General features: G+C 38.3%; 1 protein-coding gene across 4 annotated transcripts in view; it reads right to left on the reverse strand.

Moving 5' to 3' along the window:
* EML4 (echinoderm microtubule associated protein like 4) overlaps window positions 1–25,184 on the reverse strand; it is a 132,083-nt gene that overhangs the window by 23,583 nt on the left and 83,316 nt on the right. For all 4 annotated transcript variants that reach the window (XM_025207734.1, XM_025207733.1, XM_025207732.1 and 1 more), the window contains 10 exons: window positions 23,004–23,153; window positions 21,466–21,535; window positions 20,253–20,363; window positions 14,085–14,180; window positions 8,410–8,544; window positions 8,047–8,182; window positions 4,650–4,801; window positions 3,097–3,222; window positions 2,817–2,948; window positions 1,830–1,897 (listed from right to left, as the gene is read on the reverse strand). In XM_025207734.1, coding sequence (XP_025063519.1) covers window positions 1,830–1,897; window positions 2,817–2,948; window positions 3,097–3,222; window positions 4,650–4,801; window positions 8,047–8,182; window positions 8,410–8,544; window positions 14,085–14,180; window positions 20,253–20,363; window positions 21,466–21,535; window positions 23,004–23,153 — 1,176 coding nt within the window. The remainder of the gene's footprint in view (window positions 1–1,829; window positions 1,898–2,816; window positions 2,949–3,096; window positions 3,223–4,649; window positions 4,802–8,046; window positions 8,183–8,409; window positions 8,545–14,084; window positions 14,181–20,252; window positions 20,364–21,465; window positions 21,536–23,003; window positions 23,154–25,184) is intronic.

The following is a 25,184-nucleotide window of genomic DNA, read 5'->3' on the forward strand; positions in this document are numbered from 1 at the left end:
TAAAGGTGGAATCCTTTACTATTTTTACATTATGACCCAAGGTGGGCACGTAGATAGCATAATGCACCTTTAATCAAATCACATACGTTATTACATGCAGGCTTTCAGTCCAAGACTACGCCTTTTACATCATTGTAACATATATGTATTAAAAAGTAAGTATCTAAAGTATGAAGAAAAACTTCTAATCAATGCCTCCCATCAAAGAGCTTTGCTACGGAAAATAGCTGCATTGATCTATTATATCTGGCATATACATACATACATACAGACGCACACACACTACATGGAATTGTCTTTTGTCACTCAGGGAATATAAACTGTTTTATTTATTTTGATCCTGAACCCCATGTGACTTCTGATTCACTTATAATCCAGCCAGACCTCATTTCAGTTTAGTTTAAATATTTTTAATACATCAGACCCAGAAATGGTTGTCAAGTTATCAATATTAGAATTTGTTATAAATATGACCAGAAAGTCAGAAGGACCTGAAAAGAATAGGACGCGTCTGCCACTTTGAATACGCACAGGAGTAACTAATGTGGTTTGGAAGTTAATTTTCTGCATGTACACAAATCAGGGGTGGGGAGTGAGGAGAGGGATTCTGTTTTATTTTTTAAATCCGTCTCATCTTCTTGGAAGGCTCTATGGCTTAGTGAAATTGTGGTATGACAAAAAAGAGTACAAACTGGGCACATCTACACATGGAATTAGCATGGCTGGATAAACTCTGGTGCAGTTTGTGCTGGAGTTATTGCTCCTGGGTGCAGCATTGACACATGTGCCCAGGACTGCAGCATGTTGAGCTGGGGTGGTGCAGCCCTGGCTGGCAGGGAATTCAGGGGGCTCAAGCCTGCTAGCTTGGAGCTGCTCTACCCCAGTTCAATGTGCTGTGGAGGAGCTGGCTGGGGCATAAAGGTGCTCCAGTGCAGGGCTAGCCAGCAGGCAGCCCTTGTGCCCCAGCCAGCCTCAGTCACCATCTATCTACACATGTATTGCGGCGGAGTAAATAACACCGCCATAGGATAGTACTTGTGTCAAGCAGTATTAGCCTACAGAGAAGTTAATTAGCGTACAATGGCCTAATAGCGCTGCATGTATAGATGGTGACACTTTACTGAGGAGCTAATTAGTCAACATCAAAGCACATGTGTAAATGCCCCCCCAAACAGATGTACCTTTCAACTGCATTAAAAGAGAAAGGGGAGCTTGTAATTGAGAGTTATGAGGTAACTGTTAAACATCCGCATGCTCCTGTAGTGATATGTGTTAGTTAAATTGCCCTCATTTGTATTGTTGCAGAATCATGCAAGGATAGCAGCTGCATCATAACTGATTATAAAGGTATGCTTTCATATTAATACAATTGTTACATCTGTCTATGAACTGAAGAAGGAACAGGGTTTTTTTTAGGCAGTATAATGTTTTGTGTACTCTCTGGCCACAGTACCTATTTAATTAAGCATCAAGGAAGGGAATTAGAAACAAGGATATCCTTTCTTCTTTCTGTTAACGCTTGTAAAACTCATCCTCTAAGCTTCCCAAGCAGTGTATCTCAAAAGCAGGGAAGCTTAAGCTTGACAAGCCAGCCACTTCTAAAAGGGGGAAAATAACACAGAAACCTTTAAGCCACCCTTCAAGTTCCCATAAAACAAAAGAAAATGTAAAAGAAACCCAAACTTCCAGGGTAGCCAAGTTCATACATAATAAAGGTGGCAAAAAAGACTTATAGCCCATTATTTACAGTTCCTTTCCAGGTCACTTCAGGGGCATTACCCTTCCCCATTTTTCTGTTGCTCATTACAACAGAAGTAAAAAAGATTTACCTTCCTGAGTGTGTTCCTATTGCTACAACTGTTCCACTTGGATGGAAATCAGCGCAGTGTCCTGGTTCCTGTAAGTTGTAAACATAGTTATACACTTTAATATCAAATTTATACTAAAACCCTGTTAAAAAGGTCTCCAAAATGGAGTAACCTGAATATTCATTTTTATCTGGCACTGTGTTTAAGATCATCACAGTATTTATTAGAGAACTAACACGTATTAGATGACTTTCAGGAACATAAGGCAACAGATTTTTGCCACAAAAGAAATTACAGTTTGTCCGATTATGACGTAAGAACACATACAAAAGAAACACCACAAACAGCAGAACATTTTAAATTCTGCATTTTTAAATAACTTGTAGAAATACTATTAAAAAGGAGGATCAAGAGAAAACTGTTTACTCATGAAATAAAATACTCATAAAAATGGGATTCATGAGTATTATCCTGACTCCCTTCATTAAGTGGCATCATTATATTTATAATAACATCTATTAAGCCTTATTATTTTTATTAGACTGAAGAAATCTTTTACAAACTGTTGTTCTACTGAATAAAGCTTTCAACAACAGCTAACAAAAAAAGGAAAGCAAATGAAAGCCTCAGTAATCACACAGTCACAACATGGCTCATGTGAGTTTTATATAAAAATTCCATCCCATCCTATGTTTCTGTAAACATGCACTTTATGTGAGATGTTTTCACACACTTCCCTGAGGCCACAACTTCTTTAGCATTGACAGCTCACTGTTAAAATTAGAGACGGTGGTGAGTATTACCGAATTTACATATATATTTTCCAGAGGCAGGATATCTTCTAATTAATTTTTGTCTTGCTTATACAATACTAAGGGGACAAACTAGTTATTTTATTTTAATTTCAACTGCTCTGTGTTGACATTTAATGTTGTTTTCTCCTCCTACCTCCTTCATCCTCTATTACTTTTAAAACTAATGTCATGAAGCAGGAAGCAGCTCACTCACATCTAGTAGCCTGGTCCATTCTAGTGTGTGGTCCACAGAGTTCCACATACAGACTTGCCTATCTTGAGCACATGTTAAAAACATATCTTTGAAAGGATGTGTTGCCAGACCCCAGAGTTCATCTGTATGACCCTGAAAAGGAAATACATGATTTATTTAACATAGTTCTAGAATATGCATCACTAAAAGAGTAAGTCTTGTGATTAAGGCCTTCAAAGAAAATACATATCCAGAGAAATTTTGACTTTGTAGTTTGTAGTAAGAAAAATATTGTGCTCACCTGTACCTCTACTTGGAAACCATCATTAAATGTTCCTCGCAAAATAAAGTTTCGTGAAGTACCAACTAGAAATTGATCTGTTTTTCCTTCTGCTACTGCTCTGATTGTCCCATACTGATCAGGAACCTAAGAACACAGAATTATGTACAGCCACATTACACACCATAAAATGCATCAGCCATCATCATTGAAGCCAAACACAAATTATGGCAATGGGATAAAAAAAATGACAGAAGTTGTAAACAGCTTATCTAGGTCAGGCCCACATACAAGAACTTTACCCCAAACCAGTAACATATATGTCATTTCTGTAGATCTCACTGAAAGTTCAGGGGATTTTTAGGGTCATGCAGGACGAGGTTGTAAGATACAGCTTTTCAAGAACCACAGAGTCAAGTCATAGGACTGAAAGAGACCCTGGCCACTTACAGGCATTACATTTCTACCAGGAGAATTGCTGTTCTCCTGGTAGAAACTAGGAGTGTACAAGCATTCATTCATTTACTGCCAGGAAAAACATGGCCCCTCCAGGACAAAGATCTTCCAGGTTGATGCCTGGAAGATCTGCCCTGTAAGAGTTTTTCCTCACAAGAATGAATACTTTTACACTGCTCAAGACCTCTCATAGTCTGGTCCAGGATGGGAGTGGAACAGCTACTCCCTGCCTCTTCTCCAGTTTCAGGAATGGACTGGCAGGCATTGACTTACTGCTTCATTCTCCTCCTAGTCTGCTCTACAGGAAAGGAGTGTTTGAATTATACCACACACACACATTGACACTTTACCAAGTGCTTTTTCCTTTTTTGCAGGTTGTTTTTCCATCAATTATTCTGAATAACAGCCAAATAAGTAAAATAATCATCACTCTGTAAATTATTTAGTAAGGGTGCAAGCAGGATTTTTCAACCTAAAATAATTACTTTGAACGGAGTATATGGCACATTAACAAGGAGATTGTGGAGACAATTATCTACAGAGTTCAAGTTGCTGTTTATCATCTATGATAGAGAATTATATCTCAGTTGGCATTTATCTGTTATTAGAGATATTATCTGTTATTATTGTTAACTGTATTAATGGGCTTCATGACAGATGTGAAAGATGGATTCCTTTGCTCAATAACTGCATTTAATTTCCCACAATGTAGTGAATTCATTGCTATGATTAAGTCATCTAGGTTAAATTAAGTGTACAAATTAAAATATTATTAAAATAACTGTCTAAGAGGGACAAGCTCTTTCTTGTTCTTATGCTGGTAGAACATCCTATTCTCAAGCTGATATAGTTCCATTTAAACATTACAACAAAAACATTAAGTGATCAGAAGACATATAGTATTGTTGGATGTCATGCTTACAATACTAGGAAGCAATTTTTCACAAGCACATGACTGTTAAAGTAGCTATGTTAAAATAGCTTCCTCCATACAAGCTAGGGCTTGACAGATATAGAATAGGTCTGGGTATTCTAACGACATTTTTTTTTTTTTTAACATGGCAACATTTTGGTGGGGAAAAGAAGGGGCATGGAGGGAGGAATACTTCCTCTCTTACCTCTATTTCCCGTTCAGGGTTCAGATCATGATCCCACAGAATGATTTTTCTGTCTTTCCCACCTCCAGTTAGCAGCATTCCATTTCTCATTTGACAGAGTGTGAACACACTACCATCATGAGCTTTGATTTGTCTACTTATTTGATACACACCTACAATCATGAAAACATTATTATAATGAATTCACTCATTACATTTTTCAGTCTTATTTTTAAAAGGACACGCACTTTAGAACAAGAATGAAATGGCACTGTGCAACAACGAATTAAAGGGAGTATTGAAATGATTACATTGTACCGAGGACAAAAGATAATAGAGTTTTCCCACAAAAATAAAACAAAAACCTTCCCAGTTGAGGGGGTGTTACTAAAACTTCCTCTAATGCAAGGAATGCTATCATTTTTTTGCAAGAGTGTTTAATTCATTTCCAAAGGGAAATAATTTCTCAAGAGGGACATAAAAACTCTAGCAACTGTTTTTATGAACTATGAAGGGAAAAGCAATTAGCTTGTTTCCATCAGATATGAAGAATTAGACACCTTTAGCAAATGAGACCCTCCAAGAATCCTTGTCTATAGTCTTGTGGAAACCAAAAATAGTAAATCAGTTATGAACAAATCTTCAGAGAACTTGACCCGATTCAAAAAGTATTTTAAGCATTTGTCTAGTTTCAGCATAAAAATATTCCTACTGGATTCAATAGAATTATTCATGTGCAAAAATTTAGAAATCTGTGTAATTTGGTAAATCTGAGCTTGATTTTTGAAGGTGGTATGCACCACTGACTTTGGTTTGTTGTTTGGCATCTTGAAAAATTAGGCCATTGCTCTTTGTGTCTGCCTCAGTGGTTCTCAAGCTTTTGAGACCCAAGGCACCTGTTGGATAATTCCAGCTCTTAGTTCATTTGTTTCTTGAAAATAATGGAGCAATTATTCTGTTGCAAAGAACTCAGGAAGACAACAACAGGGCAGAATGTTTTTGATACTATGGATTCCTATTTGAAATCTCTGGATTTAATCTTGTAAATCTTGTGTAGGTGTTTGCACCTTTAAAACAATCTCACTGCGACAGCCTGGTTGAGAATCACTGGTCTATAGACATAGGTTTAGGACTTTAAGCATCTCAGCACTGAAAATTTTGGCCAATAAATTTCAGTTATATAGAATTTGTTAATGTTTGTACGAACACTTAGAGGTAAGGAATCATATGCAAAAAGACTAAATTGATGCGCAGGTTATATCCTTTCTAATTTGGCTTCCTAATGTTAGACGCATTAATGAAGCAGACTTGATTTTCAGAGATGAACTCCAGCTCTCTTACTTTATTTAGATCACGTCTAGTTATAATTTTAATTGCCCAACTTTAGGCATCAAATGTGAATGTTTTGACACAGGTGACTTAAGAGTTGCATAACTTTTGAGTTGCTAGACTCAACTCAGCTCATACTTAGGATAAGACTCCAAACTCCAATCCTATTTCCAACCCTCTAAAATCTAGAGGCTATCTTCCAAACTCCTGAATTAACTATTTGGGAAGCATGCTGCTTCTCTTAATACCTGCTGATGTATAAAGCAACTTGTGCAGCTGAAAATAAAATAAGGTCTACTTAATTCTTAACCTGAAGACAAACCAAGTAAGTCAGAGTCATAGAGAAAAGTAGGGCTAAAAGGGACATCCAGAGGGCATCTAGTCCAACCCCTTTCCTGAGGCAAGATATCCCAATCCAAACCATCCCATACAAATCATAATCTAAACGCTACATGGGACTACCCTCCACCCTGACACAACACAGACCTAACACCCTACTCTCCCACAGGTCAAGCAGGGGAACCAAGGCAGTCAACATCCTGCTTCTATAAAATGTTGTCGCTATATACTCAAGAGGTTCTGCACAGAGGGCCATGCCCCCCCTGCCCCTCTACTACAGAGCCACAAAAGATTTATTTATCAATTTCAGATTGCAAAACAGGTAACAGTATAGATTGGGTATTTCCTACCTAGAGAAGACCTACAATGGGTATTTCCTACTTAAAGAGGAGTTTTTGAGTCTGATACCCTGAGGCACTCAAACACTCAATTGTTTCATCACAAAAGAAGTCTTCAGTTACTACTGAGAGCATTTTTCACATGAAAACATTTTCAAAGTGAAATAAGAACCTGACTCGGGTTGGCAGTTCTATTAATCTCAAAGATTATAAAAACAAGCATGGATGTTGTTAGGTGAGAAGTGTACCTCCTATAGGAAAGAATATAAGAAGGTAAGTTTCTAGGACTTCAAAGCTTTCCATAAAAACTGAAAAAAAGGATGCCAACTTTACTTAGCTGACTATATCTATAGTTTTCAAACCTTGCCATTATGTATAGAAAAAATATGTCTTAAGAAAATCTCATGGAGAGTCACCTAAAGTAAACTAAAAAAAAATGAAATAAAAAATTAAACATGCATGCGTGAAATATAATATTGTATTCTATTCATGCAAGAACTCTGACAAAATCTATTTTGCACAGAAGATGAAGTAGAAAATGTAATTAAACATTTAATGATTTAATTACTTTTCCATTTTAATTAGGTTTTTCTTCTTTTTAAAAGAGGTTTACCTATAAAAACAGATTTGCAGTTAAAGATTTGCCTCTTACATGACTGTTTTTCTGGCATACCAGTGTAAACCAGAGTCTTTGAAATAGCTGCCAAGTAAAATAATTATCCTTGAATTTAAAAGCTACCTTAGGGCTCAACAGTGCTAGGTCTATATGTGTCTGGTAACAAATCATTTTTCTGCGTTCCATTTAATTTAAAACAAAAAGCTTGCCCTAAAAAGTAAGCTCAGCCTGAGTGCCAAATAAAGTGGGGTTTACAGCACATTTTAATGCCAAGATTTGAGCATCTGCTTAACCAGATACTATTATTATTTGGGTAACTCCTACAGTTCTGCATTACATTTTTCCTTACACACACATCCTCTTAATAAAAGTAATAAAAGTTTCAATAACAATGGAAATTCATTTGAGACTTGAGAGGTTTCAGAATGTATGTCTCAAGAGCTCAACGTGGTCCACAAAGTCCTAAAACTGACTCTGCCATCTCTTTGAAACTATAGGGAGAGAATAAAGTTGATTAAGGGCCTATTTTTAGTATAGAGAATAGTTCCTATATTCATTTAATATAGGGAATCGTTTCTATTCATTTTGGGGTTGATCCTATAATGTGCTAAACTGTATCAACACCATTGAAGTAAGCTGGTAACTCAATGGGAGCTGTGGAGAACTAGCATCATCTAATGACAGTTACAAACTCAAAACAACACAGCATGGTAAAACTTGTGGTTGGGCTTATATTGTTATCAACTCTCTTTACACTTTTTTACAAACACCTATTGTAACCACATGTATACAATACCTTTAGGTCCTTTTCCTGGTGTGGATTCTATAGTAGTTTTGCTCCATATAAGCATTATCCCGCCGGAGTCTCCAGTGAGCACATCTCCATTTCCTAAAAATGCCAAGCACTGCACAAATTTGGGTTTTTCATATTTCTGAAATAGAAAAACAAGATGAATAGAAGTGTAATTGTGTATACTCCAAGTGTGCATGCTTGTACGTACACACACACACACACACACACACACACACAAGTTAATACTTTACGTTGCTTATGTCTGTGCCCCAAGAATGCAGTGAGGACAATATAGCAAATTCATTGTTGCTAAAAGCAGATAATTCTATTAATCACAGAAAAAATGTATTAATTTGTAAACCTCACCCCAAAAATTCCTTGCTTTCTTGCTAATGAATTGCCACTCCAGGTCCAGAAAAAGATATGAGATTTACCACATGTTATTATTGAATTTGCATCAGTTGGATGGAATTCTACAGCAAGCACAACTTCATTTGTAGTCTACAGAAACAGTAAAAGAAAACTTCAGTTTAATGTAACTTTTAAGTCAGATGGCTATTAATTGACTAGTATACATGATTAGTTTTACAAGGAGAAAAGAACATACATATTTCATTGCTTGCATAAATGTAGATAAAATATATACACAGAATCAACAGAATGGATATAAAATTTTTTTTTTTTTGTGTTGTCTTTTTCATTTTTACAAGATTAACACAAAAAACCTTTGTTTTCTGCTAAAGTCTTTAAAGTTGAATGATCATCCAGCCGGTATCATAAGTTTATTGTCATAATGCCTTTTGCTAAACAAAAACCACAGGAACAAGAAAACAATGTTCTTTGTAATAAAACAAGAAAAACAATACCCGCTCCCCCGCCACCATCTTTTTTTAAGACGGACAAAAGAAGCTCACTGTTTTTAATAATGGCATTACAATAGAGGTAATTCAGCCAATCATAATACATTTGGATTGCATTCATCCATTCTCTGACATTTTGCATAAGTTTTTCTTGTTTTCTACCTCCCCCACCTTGAAAAACCGCGCACCTGACAGTTATTAAATATAGCTGTATACTAAAACTATAAATAAACTATTTTTTTCATGATTTGGATGTAATTTTACTGACTGGCTAACAGCCACAATTTTAATTTTTAATATTTTATAATATTTCATTAATATTAAAATTTAAACATATTTTTAATATTTTAAAAGTATTAACATTTTAATATCATTAATAAAGAGATTTTACAGTGGATTAGTTGCAACAGGTTTTTCCCCACAGAAAAGTATTAGCTCTCTAATAATATAGGTAAACAGAATGCCTATGAAACTGTCTTTAGAAGACAATAGTCTCAAACATATGCTTAATTTGAGTCACATGCATTTAAGTATTGACTTCTATGAGACTTAAACACCTGCTTTGTGTTAAGAAAATGGTATAGTGCTTTACTGAATTAGGGGTTGAGAGACTATCCCAACTACCTCTATACTTATGGAATAAATCCGGTCTCCACTTCTATTAGATGCCAAAATCACTAAATAATGATTTTTGCTAGTCCCTTATGGCAATTTAAATTATATTTCACTTTATATGACATGATGCAGTGCAAGTGAATGCCATGTATACATAAATAAAGAAAATCAGAATGATAAAGATGCAGTTTAGAGTGGGGCTGTCCAATTTTTGAATGGCACCCCCATGCCACATGCTGCCCCACAGATGCTCCCCTTGCTACTATGCTGCACCATGGTGCATTATGGGGGCTCCCCCACACTGGTGTACTGGCATCCCTATGAAATGCATGGTCCTTGGGTCAACCCAAACCCTCGGGAGCATGTGCTTCCTGTCCCACAGGTTGCCACACTCCACCAGATAACCTTGGCAGCAGTAGCAGTAGAGAGCCTTGGAGGGGGTGACATTCGGACCGGAAGCCTGTGGGCCACAAGTTGACACCTCAAGGGCCAGATGAGGCCTCATGGCCACCAATCAGACAGCCCTGGGTTAGACCATACAAGTATTATGTTTCAGGTTCCATCTCAGAAAGGTTCTGAAAAACATGCTGACTGAGGCAGAACACCCCCATCGAACACTAAAATGAATGGCTGTGGGAGGTGACTCAGCACATTACAGGATCAGACCCTAAGCTGGAACACTAGACAGCATGCAAACTGTCCTCTGAGAAACAATTATGATGAACAAATAAAAAAAATGGGAAAGATAACATCTTCAAGTACTTGAAGTATTACAGCATTTTGACACTGATAATGTTTCTAAAATCTGTAGCTGGTTTTTGAAGCCAACATTTGAAAACACTGATAATAATTTTCAGTAATTATTTTTAATAGAAATCCTAGAAGACTAAGAGTGCTAGTGCTGTGCCAATATTAAAAAAGGCAATAGCATGACACCAAACCTGGGTAAATAGACGTGAAAAAATAACACATAATTCACTGAAATAAGAATAATATAATACATCTCAGTCTACGTTTTTATGATTTGATAGACAAACATAGGCCAGATACAGACATTACAATTTTACTGATATAAGTGATTGGAAACCTGTTTATACCTGTAACAGGACAGAAGCTTGGCAAGCACAGACTGGTTTAAAAATGGCAGAACCTAGTCTAAGATTTGCCTCCCCCCACCAAAGGGTATCTGTGTGTTCTGTTTGCTACCAAACTAAACTACAGAGGACCACCAATGAGTATAGGGATCACCAACAGAATGCTGGGGAGGGCTTGTCCAGAGAAGGGACTGAAGCCCTGGGCTGAAGTAGGTAGCCGAGGAGACAGGTGGTGTGCGGCACAGGACCTCAAGCATTCCACAAGCAGGGCAATAGAGCCAGTCAGTATGAGTTCATTTCCTAAACTGATTTCCATTTCAAGACTTCTAAATGAAATGATAGAGGGGGATCAACCCTGATTGAATAAGTGGACTTATGTTGATTTTTATTTTGGGGGCTGCTAAGGACTGATACAGGGAATCAACACTGAATGCAGGAAGGGACTTTAGCTGATGCACTTTCTGAGATAGTTAGGGAATTAAGTGAATTGATTTAAGTTGATTTACTTTTGAAGGCTGTTAGTCAATTAATGGAAGGGGATGAACCCTGAATGAGCGGCAGACCAAATAGGATTGACCTGCTGATTGACTTCTGAATCAATTAGAAGGGCCTGACCAGGATCCTGATGGCCTTGGAAAGACTGCCACGCCAGTGACACAGGGTCATGGCCCAAGAGAAGATTTCAGATAACATCTAGGATGTAGTAAGGATGGGGTATAAGGGGAGATAGAGCCCCATGAAGAACTTTCCCCGAAGGCAGGCCTGGACCTAGCAGCCAGCATAACCAGCTGCCAACTTTAAAGATCAAAGACGTGGCAGGTGAGAAAGATAACACTGGAGAACGCCTGTGATAGCGTCAATCCCCATCCTGACATTGTCCTCCGGGAAGACATCAGGCCAGAGAGGGCCTAGGCTATACAGCACCTACCCCCAACACTTATCAGTTCAATCTGTGCATCTTAGACTAACCTGCGTAGGTTGAATAGCCTCAGGTTTTCTGACTGTGTGCTTGGTCGAGGACACTACAAGGTAACTATCTGGATGTCATATACTTAAGACTTTTGTAAACCATTTGACTTATTACTAAGGGTTATCCTAATTAAAAAATTAGAATCGTATCATATCAGTAGAGCATATTGTAAATGCATTAAGACTGAAAGATCTTAAAATAGTCTTCTATGGGAAATTAATATTGAATGGAGTCTACCTAGTGAGAGTCTGCAGAGAATTTTACTGGGCCCAACTTCCTTTTAATTTGGAAGTAAATATAATACAACTGCTGACAGAATTTACATATGGCACTAATACTGGTGATTCATGGAGAATGATTTGGATTTCTAGGCAAGATGGACCAACTAAAAAAAAAAAAGTGTTCCTCTCTGATGCAGATGTCAAAATTTAGGAAGAAATGCTGCCCTAAATCTACAGAATAGGGGCTGTATCCTAGAACACAGTAACCCTGGAAAGAATGGAAAAATAAATCAGCATGAGGTCCCTCTTGTAGTTCTGTGACAAAACACTGGATGTATAAACAGGGAAGTTGTGAGTTGGGGCAAGAAGGACATTTTGGCTCTGTTTAGAGTTGAGGAGACTTGTATTGGAATATTGCATCCTGTTCCTATCCCAGCATTTTTTAAATGATCACAAAGAATTCGAGATTGTGTATAAAAGAGCTACAAAAATTATTCAAGTGTTGGGAAAACACTTTCAAATAAGGGATAAAGAAGTTAATCTGTTTATTTTATCAAAAAGAAGTTTGAGAGGTGACAATTATAGCATACGATTACTTCCCATAGCAGAGAGAGAAATAACTGCATACTAAAGGCTTTAGGGAAAAAGTTGTCCAAAAATTCAATTGTTAGAAGCTGAAGCCAGATAAGCTTGAACTGAAAATGAGACACACCTTTTATTAATCAGGAAAGATGATCTTTAGCATAAAAATGCAAATGAAAGTGGCAAATCCTCCATATATTGATGTCTCCATCTCAAAACAGGTGGACCTTATGAAAGATATGCTATAGCCAAACCCAAATTATTGCTATAGCCAAACCCAAGTTATTGGTCTCAATAAATAGTAATGAAATGATATAATGGCACCTTCTTACTTTTAAACTCTATGAAACTATGAATGTTGGGAATCTCACTAGGCAGCCTGCAACTTAAAACTAAATGGAAGATTATCTTCTCTGACCAAAGGAAGGAGATCACTTTAATTTAAGAATGAAATAATGATTAGGAAAGAGACAAATATTGTGATACTGGATGCATCTACATGTAAAATTAAGGCGATGTAATAAACTTAGGAGCAGTTTACACCAGAGTGCACTGCTCCCAGGCACAGTGTCTACATGTACACCTGGGATAGCAGCACTTGAAGCTGAGGTAAAGCAGCCCTGGGCTGGCAGCAGACTCAGTGGGTCAGCCTTGGGCTCTGGCTGGTGGCATCAGGTGATGGAGGGCCTGGCTGGGGCATGTAACTGCAGAGCTGTGTGGCTAGGTGGCAGGCAGGAGTCTGGCCTCTTGTTGCCTATGCTTACCAGATAAAATTTACTCCTGCAGTCACCACTGTAAAGTGTGTTTAGTCGCACTTAATTACTCTGCCTTAAGATAGTCACTGACAGTGCTATCTTACAGTGGAGTTAATTAGTTTACTGCACCCTAACACTGGCGATTGTGTTGACGGTGACACTTTACTGCAGAGTTAATTAGTCTATTCCAGTAAAGCTCATATATAGATGCACCCTCTGTGCATTAAATATTTTAAAAATAAGGGAGATTTCTAATGTAATCCTCCTCTTAAGTCATTGGACTGACATTTGTACAAAACCAAAGGGGAGAATTAAGACAAGAAAAACAAAAGCAAAAGCAAAATCTTTGAGAACTGGAAATGAGAAAAATCCTTCCTTCTAGCCAGTTTTGGGTTCATAAGGTCAGTTTTAAAATAACTACCCTTATATTATTTTTATACCTATGACCCCTGTTTCCATAGAAATGTGTTAAGAAAAGCTGCTGAAAGACAGTAGGCAGGAGGGGGAGCTTCATAATTCCTATCTATTAAATTTGAAGGATTTCACTGAAAAGTGCCAGTTTCAAAAGGCAGCTGTAGATTTTATTAGGGCTTCGGTGCCTTAAGGAGAAAAACATGAATGAGAACATATTACATTTTCAAGGAGTTGCTTTGTTTTTAGTGGGCTACACACCTCAACAATTTTTTTTGTTTGTTTTAAAATGTTAAAGTACTCAAATTCCCATATCTAAAAACCAAGAATAACTTTAATACGCAACTTTCACATATATTTTATATTATATACAGAGACTTTCCTTTGACCTCATTTCTTATGATGCCAGACACTTAAATAATATGCCTCTTGTGACAATAAAGTCTTGTGACAATAAACACAACCTACATACAATTTTTACATTTCAGAACACAGTTTTTGGGTTTTTTTTTTTAACGAAGGGTATTATTTACCTTTATTTCTGCAATTTTTGATTTCTTTTGCCAGTCCCATACAGTTAGCATGTGCTCATTTGAGTCATCAATCACACACAGGTGAGTACCTGAATCCTTCGGAAAGAAAACCAGAGTTGTCATATCACTTTTAAAAATAGGACAAAATATGGTATAAAACTAGATAGAGCATAGTTCTTTAAAAAATGCTAGAATACTCAAATGCTAGTTAAAATATTAGTTCTTTAAGACCAAAAGTTTGGTATAGTTGCAATTTTTTCTTCATCCCTGAAAATAAGAAATTGAAATTCATATTCTATCATTTAAAAATATCCATCATACTTGAGATGACATTCCAGTATCATTTAAGGTGGCTCTGTACATTGTCTGCCCTAGAGTTTTCAATACTTTTACCTATTCTTAGTGGTATCATTAGAAACATAAACTAAACTTCTTTCTTTATTAGCATTTTTTCCTTATTTGGAAAATAACTTTCCTTTCTATTTATTATAAAATATCTGCTTATATTTCTTTAATATTAGAAGTACAGTGCTTTACAATTTTCAAAGGCATGTAATTATAACTTATTATCTCTCACTGTGATAAGCATTATTTGTGTTTTGCCTGTAGGAAAATGTGGCAGAGATGCATTATTCACATAACATTAACTGTACAGCAACAGACCACCAAGCTTTTATGTTTTATACTAGTTAAATTTGTAAAGTATTTTGCAACAAGAAGTTGTTTATATTTTACAATAATACTAAGAAAACAGTTAAACTCAAATTATAAAAGACCCACCCAAGCTTCTTGGACAAATGTGTGCATTATTTACAGATCAATATTGATATGTGTGATTATTGTAGCACTACACAAAAATCAGGTATTTAAGCACACATCTGTAGAGGGATTTGAGGTCTTCTTCTCTCTTCTATCTGGAACTTGCAGTCTTACCTACACCTGTTAACAATTTATGATAATTTTAAAGTGGCTGAAAATGTAACCCTAAATGACATGACAGCTTCACTTTAAAATTCAATTTGAAATAGAATGTTAAGTACATAAAACTCGAGGCCAATCTGCATTTATTTATGGAAACTGCTCTTATTGTGATCAGTGGGATCTGTGGAAAAATTATTGTAGGGTTTTCAAACTTACTTGCATCCCTATGAGGAACTGCAGGACAATCTGGGAGTGTCTACACGAGACACTAACTGTTCAGTAGCTGAATAATACTGTGGAGTAGTGTGTCATAGCAAAGACAGTGCTAATACGCTACTGCACAGTATTATTAGGCTACTGCACAGCAGCATCACTAAGGTGTTCATCGGCATTACTATTTAGTACTTAATTATACAAGTACTAAATAAATGGGCAGTAACCACTGTGCAGTAGCGTCCAATGTAGATGCATTCATTTGAGAGGGAAATGGAAAGAGCTTAGTTTGAGATCTGAAATATTTTTAAGTGTTATTTATTATTTTTTATAGCACTCAAGTTTTAGCTATAAAATATGACTCAAAAATGGAGGCTGGTGTCTGGAAAATCTAGCCCTGACTATTCATTGAAAATACTTGGGATCAGTTGTTGGGAATCAGTGTGTTGCTGTAACATTATACTATTTTTATGCAATACGCTGAGGTAGGTAAACTTTTATTCTTTAACAGCAAAATTTGTTGCAACTATTCAAGGACACAGTTTAAGCAGTTTTTACTATATTCATCTTCGCAGAGTGAATAAATAGCAGTGTGAATTTTTTTTTTTTATTATTTTGGTGGTAAAGACAGATGGTAGCTCTATTGTTCTATAGATTGGCAACCTGTTCATGATGTCCTTATTCCTGCATGCACTACCAGCAGGTGTGGCCCTTTAAAAGACACCTTCTATTCACCACGAATGCTGATGCTGGCTTTTAGTATAAAGGGAAAATAGGGGGATTTGGGAAGGACTTCTAGGTCCTTCAACGGACAAAAGCAGATTTGGCAGAACAGACAAGTCATTTCGCATTCTGTGTCAATTCCACAAGTGTCAGATGTTGGGGGTGAGAGGGAGTCTCATTTTATAACGCATAGTGTAGCATAGGCCTTTCACTACAGTTTCTGTTGTTTAATGCAGGGAATGAATGGCATACTTGTATTATTCTGACCATAGGATTATAACAGATTCTAAATTCAACAAGATGCACTAGATGGTTAGAGAAGTGGCATTGCTTCACCTGCTATATACACTTTTCACTGCAGACTCTCAAAATTGGGTTACACAAAAAGGTAACATCCTCAAAAAATTGATTTCTAGATTTTAATTTTTTTTTTAATTGTGCTTCTATACCTTGATGGCTATAGATGGCAAATTACTGCCCTGTCCTTTCTGAGGATGGCTATGAAATGGAAATAAGCATATCATCTGAATTCCTCAGATTACCATAAACTTTTTTATTTTTTGTTTAGATCTGGCTATAGCAGAAAGACTACCTTAGCACTTGACCCTAGTGCTAAGTGGAGACATTTGGGGTAGGGGAGGGTTAGGGGAAGGTTAAATTGTATTAAAAATGGCCACCTAATTTAAAGTAAGTCAGGATGGAGGGCTGGTGAGGGAGGCAAGCAGGATCTCTGGGGTGATCTGTGGGGAGTTGCCAGGGTCTGGGAGGGCTTGGCAAGATTGGGGGACTTGTGAAGTCCATGGAGGAGTTTGTTGGGGCCCAGGGGCTATTTTTAGCCTCCCCCTGTGAACTTGTGCCTCCATCCCTTCTTCCCCTCTCCCCATAGATACTTACTTCCTCAGCTCCTGGTAGCAGCAAATGCTGATAAAACTGGCACCCAGAAGGGCTTGTGGGATGGGGGTTGGGTGTTGGCTGGTCTGCAAGTGGGGGTGAAGGGCCAGTGGGGGGGCTAAAAATAGTCGGGTGCCAGGGGAGTAGTTAGGAAAAGTGCAGCCCTGGGGCTGGGGTCAGCAGCTGGGCTTTTCCAGCCCTAGGGGCTGCACAGGTAACTGTACTAAAGTTTGATGTACTGGTCTAACCTAGATCCATTAAGTTTGAGTATACATGAATTGAGGTCCATCTTATTTTGGTTCTGCCATTTTTAGACTAGTCTATGTACACAGACCTTCTATATAGTTACAGATTTCGACTGATTTCCAATCAGTGAGACCAGGTCCAATTGTAAGGTCTGCAACTGGGTGAACTAAGTTTGATTGGGTGGCCATTTTTAATGCAATCTAATCTCTCCCTAGCCCAGAGGCAGACAAAATATGGCCTGCAGGCCAGATCCAGCCCACCAGGCCATTCTATCTGGCCCGTGGAGCCCCTAAAAAATTAAGACTATTAATATTTATCTGCCCCTGGCTACCTGTCAAAGATGACAGGAGCCAGGGGCAGTAGGACCCAGGGGGAGCCAGCAGCGGAACTAAGCCGCCTCAGCAGCAAGTCTGGCCCAGCCCTGCCAGCCAGAAGCCTCTGCCTAGCAGGGACTTCTGGCCTGGGACTGTTCCTGTCTCTCTGAACTGAGGGAAATTCAGGTAAGAAGGGTGAGGGGGGGAGGGAGGCAGGGGAGGACTGCAGGTAATTGCCCCAGTTCTCAGGTCCAGCCAGACAGGCTCCTGCGGTTCTAGTGCTGCAGCTGGAAACCATGTGGTGCCAGAGGAGGCAGGGGGAAGGGGCAACAAGTGGGTGCATGACGTGCAGCAACAGCTGGGCAGGAGAGCAGGGCCCGTGCCAGTGCACTGGGGCCAACAGCAGTGGACCCAGAGCAGGGCAGGAGGAGTGTAGGGCCCGGGCTGGCAGGGGCTCTATGGAGCTGGGCTGGCTCCCTCCTCTCCCTGCTTGAGCAGAGCAGCCCAGCTCCATAGAGCCCCTGGCAACCTGGACCCCGCACTTCTGCTGCCCTGCTCTGGGCCCCACCAGTGCTGGCCCTATGCTTCTTCCCAGCTGCTGCTGTGCTCCTCACACCCGCTCACTGCCCCTTGCCCCTTCCCCCTGCTTGCTTCAGCCATTTTCTTGTTCTGCCGGCCGGCTGGTTGCCCACACCAGCAGATGGGACGTGGTGCCAGAGTGGCCAGTGGGGGGAGATGGGGAAGTGGCATGAAAAGGGCAGTGGTAGCAGACAGGGGTAAAGTGGCAGTGAGTGAGAACACAAGACCTGTGCCAGTGCCCCAGGGCCAGGAGTGGCAGGAGCATGGAGCCCAGGCTTGCAGGAGCGCTAGTGGGGGCTATGCCTGCCACAGCCACCCTCCCCCTACACATTCACAGACCCCCCCCCACACCCAAACCCTCACACAAATCACATCCCCCTCCCCCACACCCTATGTACCCACAAACCTATACCCACCTTCCCACCCATAACCTCCCACAATATACAAGAGTAAGGCTTCATTTTAAGCTATTATGCTATCACCTCTATGTACACTACACAAACACATGTAAACCAGAACAAAATTATTTTTTGAAATGAAATTAATGAACGTTGCAGTACGTGTTTGATTTTTAGAATATAATTTGGTATTTTTCTGATTCAGAGATGGCAAACCCCCTTGCTGAAAGGAGTAATTCCAGCAGGCAAGAGGAGGGACTTCTGGTGGCAATGGTCAGGGGGTAGGGGCTGGACTTCTGGCCCCAAAAGGCGACCAGGGGTGGGCACCTATCAAAGGGTGGGGCTACCCAGGCGGCCCTTGATGGCTTGCCAAAACTTGGTAAGCAGTCCTCCATCTGAAATAATTCCTTGACCCTGCCCTAGCCCCTGTGAATGTCTGCACTTAGCCTACATGTCAATCTCCACACTGGTCTGAAATATCCCATGGATCTTGAAGGTGTACAGGAAAGATGCAGATGTTTGCCTCAGGAAGTGAAATGGGGTGAAAGAAATAAAAGGTAATTTGGGATAGGAAGTTTATTGTTTTGGTTTAGTAATTTAAATTTTGCTCTGGAAAATACAAAGGCATGGCTTCTTGCCATAAATTATACACATTCTACTGGCCTTTACAATTCCAAAGGGTTATACAATTACAAAGAAATCAGAGTTGGTGCTGTTTGGGGTAATGTGAAGTCTGGGAGAAAGGTGAAAGGGTCATACTATAAAATACTTCTCCTTTTCCTCCCAAACTGGACTCTGGCCTAGGCCTATTAGCTGTGCATCCAATCTTTCTCTGATCAGAGCTAAATATTTGTGCTGGGAAGGGAAGGAGGAGGAGGATGCAGATGAAGAAGAGCAGAGACAGCAGAAAAACAGAATACAATTTTGTCTCCATTTTCCTTCCCCATCTCCAATAGGGAAGTAAGGCACAGAGAAATTTACTGCACATTGTTTTGATTCTCAGCCAGGGGGATGCAATATCTGCTTAAAACACTCTGCTGTGGATGACAAGAGGTTCACTAATTTTTCAGGGAAAAATGTACATAAAACTAAAATGTTTATATATATGCATTTGATAAACCTTGAGCAAAACACAGGGTCCTGAAATAGGAAATGTATTTGTGTGTGTAATAATTGGTCCATACTTGTGGATTTTATAATGGCCGTTTTATGAAAAAGAACTTCACAGCAGGTTGAATACTTGTATTTTCAATATAATCTATATTTGTCTTATATGCTAATTAAAATAGAAAGGTGAAACAACATGTTTATATTTGTTACTAATTTTTCTGTTGAAAGTTTTTCAGAATTAATCCTGATGGTTTGGATGACAGGACTGGCATTACAGGATCTAAATTTCTGTTTGCTATTAAGAGATGAGCAGATAAAGTACATCTTAAGTAGACTGAAGTACAAGAAAAAGTTTTATTGTTTCGTGTTCTCAGATGAAAATCTACTCTAAAAATGCAGAAAAAGCCCCACTACTTTGGTATCAGAACTTGTCAAGATTCATTTGAACTTCCTAACAGAAAAAAAACAAAATTAAAGCATCTGTTGAAGCAAAAATACAATACTGTTCTCAGTTTTTATTTTTGTCACCTCTTGACAACTGTTTGCTGGTTGTGCCAGTTTGTTATTACTATTTTACCTGTGTGGTTTCCTGTTTGTTAAATTCAGAACTGTTTGCATTGCTGTAGGCTTTTTCCTGTAGTATACGTAACTTCATAAATATGCTTCAATAACAAGACAGTTCAGATAGAAAGATATACATAGTGGTATTATGTGTGGTTTTCTAACTTGTACACAGTTTGACAAATTATAAAAAAATGCAAAGATTTTCTTACTGCTTTTGAAAAATCCAGACACCCCACTCCACGTTCGAAAGTCCCAAGGCCAATAACCTGCAGGGTCATCAGGCTCACTGAGTCCCATACTCTAACATGGGGCTGCAACGGCTAAGTAAAAGCAATTTGATAAAAAAAGGTTACTGAAGTCCAAATGTAACATGCAGATTTAATCTTACATTAAGCAGATGCTGACTTCTGTTGATGTCAATACCAGGCATTATTGACCTGTAAAGCAAATATTGACTGAAGTGAAGATAAATAATAATTAAACATCAACACCTTACATTTCTATAGAGCCGTTAATTGCGAAAGGTTTTAAGCCAACTTCACTTCACATGGTTGCTGTACTACTGACAGGCAGTTACACAGAGAAATTCAAAAATAAAAATCTTGTCCAGTTTAAATAACTAGGCAAAACATAAAATACCAAAGACGTAATTTGTCCACTAACCTTATTTCACACACACAAAAATATAATCAAATGAAATAGATTTAAAAAATGCCAGTGTTATTTAATGCCTACAGTAAGCAGCCAGAGCCTGTTTTTTATCTCACAAAAAGATAGTACTTTAACAGTGCAGCCCATTCCAGCACCATACCAGGGTAGTACTTCAGAACTGACTCAGGTTTGAGTGCAGCCACTGAATCACCAATGCATCGCTTCCCGTTGCAACTGAGTTTTCCATGGTGATATTCCATCAAAGTACAATCCAGGCTCAAAACTGTTCAGTGTCACAAACCTGACAAGACCACAGCTCAAACCAGAATGGCTTAATATAGTGTAAAGATAAAGTCAGTATTTATTACAAAGAGAATAAATCATTTTGTTGAGAGAAAAGAATTCTGAATGGACCAATTAAAAAACTATGCAATAGAAATCACAACTAAAAAATATTGAAAATAAAGCTATGTCAAGCAGGCACAGATAATGCATCCCACAAAATGACTTTATTTTTGAAATGGCAAATTTGTGGCATCTTTGTGGCAAAAGAGCCTTATAAGCCTCTGCTCAACAAAAAGATGCAGGCGAGTAATTGATTCTTACTCACCCTTACTCTTGTGTTATAAGCATTCATTTAAAACATCAAAACTAAATCCTAACGTAAATTCAGTGCACAAAATACATTTAAAATAGATTGGGAGATGAAAAAATAATATATCTGTTTTTTCCTTACAAAAGATACTGCTGATCAGGAGCTCTATAACTTACTCTTCCATCTTTATCCACTCCAGCTAGCTGTCCTGTTGCAATTCTAATTTTGTCTGGATGAACTGCAAGGCTGAGACAGACAAAGATATTTGTTAGGGCTACTGCACATTCTAGTGACTTACTGTTGCTTTCACTACAGATGAACAATGTAATCTTGTCCTTTTGTCTGTGTAAAAAGAGGTTTTGTTAAAAAAAAAAAACAACCATGCACACAAGGGCAAATAAAAGATCCAGAGTAATATTTTTCAAAAGCACTTATGTGACATGAGAACCTACATTTCATTTTCCAAAGTGATTTATAAATTTAGGATCCTAATTTCCATTCAGTTTAAAAGAGACCAATCTGAACAGTTTTGCTAGACCTAACAATTAATGCCTACATTATATACTGAGTTTAAGCTTCTAGGGCAAATATCTGCACCTATTTTTGACCACTGTAATCTGAATTCTGAATCTTTAGCTACCATGATCCAAAAAAAGTGTAAGGGACAGAACTATTTGCCTTATTTACAAGTCTACATTTCATTCAGGGATTTCACTTGCCATAAATAGCTAGCCAGGTACGTGACCTAATAAAAACCATTAGTAGCAAAGGATCAATTATTATGACTCATAATTTGCTCTTGGAATATTTATCCTATTTTTTAAGCCATTGTGGGGAAAACCCCCCAGATGCTGAAATCTGGAAGTATGCTTTTGGAAACTCAGGCTCGTAATCTGGGACTGAGACATATCTACTTTCCCAACATCCTGAAGATGAGGGGAGCTAGTAGAGAGGCAAAGAAAGACTCAGTGAATATATACGCATTTGGTAAACCTTAAGCAAAACACAGGATCCTGAAATAGGAAATGTATACCCTATCCAAAATAGGAACCTTATCCAAACAATGGATAAAAGGATAAGATTGTGGCATCACATGGTCATAGGAAGTATTTAGAGTGATCAAGCTACAAAATGATAAGGGTCTGGACAAAATCATCTCTCTCTCTCTGTCTCTGGAGAGAAAAGACCACATCAAGCATGAACTTCTTGTCCTCACTTATTCAGACAATTCAACCATATCCTGCGTTCCAAACTGAACACCTTATGTCAATATTAAATACTGTCTTTGTTCTACTTCTAATGTTGGCTTGACTGCCTACTTTCCTGCTTACTCCATAAGCAGTCTTTCACTGACTCCCATGCTTATTAATACATAGGAAGAGCTCCCTATTAAAATATGAAAAGCCATACCCTGTAACGTATCTTTGCAATAATACTTGCAAATCACTTCCATCTAGCATTAGTTAGGCAGGTGACACCATGAGTTTACTGAGACTTCTATTCTGACTACTCTAATCTGTCATATTACTTGCTGGACAATATGTCCTGTAACTTTTTAGCAACTCTAAATCATATCGTGCAAGGACTCTTTTAGCACCACTGAGTTGTACATTGTCTTGTATAGTGGATCTCTGATTTGGACCTGTGTGTACTACTGCAGCAGAAATTAAACAAAACATGTGCACACACACATATTCAGTAGTTGTATACTTACCATCTAACACAGTCCGTGTGACCCAAGTAGTGCCGCTGAGTTCTCTCCTCATAGTTAAATAGTACCACCACTGATGCAATGAAATATACTATTTCTCCAGTAGGAAGGAGGTAAACATTGGCTCGACAGTCTCTTCCACGATATCCATATCTTTTTAAAAAGTCAAGGTTTTTAATCAATATAGCTTAGATGGTCCAATTTCCCAAGGTTTCCCTGTAAGAGTTCTCTCAGTGCTAAGTTAACACCCTCATTTAATTTTCCTTTGTGAACCTCTGAAATGGCCACTGATACAAATGTAATACTTCATGATGGTGCTAAGGTGTAGCCTTTAAAAAAATGCACATGCAGCAGGTTACAGAAAACTAACCTACAGTAAGTTATACCCACAAACAAAGAGAGAAAGCATATATAAAATACACATAAGTATGACATATGTAACAGTGTCAGTTGATAAAAGGTAAATGGGAAGTTTAATTAGGTAATAACGGTACTTACTGTACTACCTTAATGTGTTTCAAAGCAACAAGATTGCATCAGACAGTACTTTTGCATTTCAAACTGCAAGTACTTGTAATATTGCAGATTCACCAATATATCAGGAGGTCTGTTAGTCTGTAAATGTGCAAATCTACCTGGTTTTGTGCCTGAATTCAGATTAACACTACTAACTCTGTCTCTTTCCTGATGGGAATACCAGTTGAAAATTATAAGGTGAAATGAAACCTCTCTTGACAACTACACGTTATTATCGTGAAAATCTTATTGTGAAACAAAAACAGATTTCCAGCAATTTGAGAGATGCCAAAATCATTATCAGTCAAGAAAGGAGATGGATCAGATTTTATCAAGTATCATGATATTGCACTCCTGTTCATAACTGGGAAGACCCTTGCCTGCAGCATTCTCAGTAGACTCAATTTCCTGGTTGAGGAGATTCTACCTAAGTCCCAATGTAGTGTTAGATCACTCAGAGGTACAATAGATATGACAGACAGCTACAGTAGAAGTGCCATGAGCAACATGGAGATCTTTGCATGGTCTGCATAGACTCAAGGCCTTTGATTCAATGGAAGATCCTGATGAGATTTGGATGCCTGCCGAAATGTGTTATCATTATCAGACTTCTTTATGACAGCAACCATCCTAAGCAATACCTTGGAAATGGACCCCTTCACTATTAGAACTGGAGTCAAGCAAGGATGTATGATTATACCAACAATCTTAGCCATCTATATCACAGCTATTCTGTACCTCATTGCTGACAAGAGTTCCATCTAGAGTCAGCATCCAGCATCCCACGGAAGGCAATCTCTTTAACATTAACTGGTTACATTCCAAATCCAAGATAACCAGCATCTCCATTACCGATTTTTATTTTTACTGATGATTGTGTCATGAGGGCCCAACTCAATTGAAGAGCTCCAGGTTACTCTTGACTGCTTCTATGATGCATATGAAATGCTTATGTTCACTGTCAACTTCATGAAAATCAAGATCCTTTAGCAACCCACCCCAAACCAACAAGCTGTTCTTCCACATGATATAATTAGAATGCAATCCTTAGAGAATGTTGAATATTTCCCCTATACAAGTAGCCACTTTTCCAAAAAGTAAACAGACAAATGTATTCAATACCAGATAAAATCTGCCAGTGCTCTCTGAATGTTTCTGAAATCATGTCTTTGATGATTATGACATCAGAACGCAAACTAAACCTGTCTACCAGGCTGTTGTCATTTGTAACTTTTGTATGGGCATGCAACTTGGACGACACAGTAAAAACACCTGGAAGGTTTGTAATGTTACCATCAGTGATATCTTCAGAAAATCCTCTATATCAACTGGAAGGACGGAAGAATGAATGCCAGAGCTCTGGCTCAAGCAAACACCACCAGCCTTGAAGGCATGTTTATATGGCAGCAGCTCTGTTGGAGAGGAATTCCATAACTGGCTCTTAAATCAGGTTCTATACTTCCAACTTACTGACAATTACTGCTCTTGAGGTGGACAAAAGAAGAGATTCAAGGACATCTTGAAGGCCAATCTGAAGAAATGCAATATTAACATCAATATCTGGGAGACTCAAGTACTGAATAGTCCCCAGTGCTGCCATGATGTATGACAAGACTGATTATTTTGAGCAAACTTGCCTCAGTATGGAGGCAGACAGATGGGATAGGG

The sequence above is a fragment of the Alligator sinensis genome, unplaced genomic scaffold (assembly GCF_000455745.1).
Source record: "Alligator sinensis unplaced genomic scaffold, ASM45574v1 scaffold173_1, whole genome shotgun sequence".
Taxonomy (NCBI): Eukaryota; Metazoa; Chordata; order Crocodylia; family Alligatoridae; genus Alligator; species Alligator sinensis.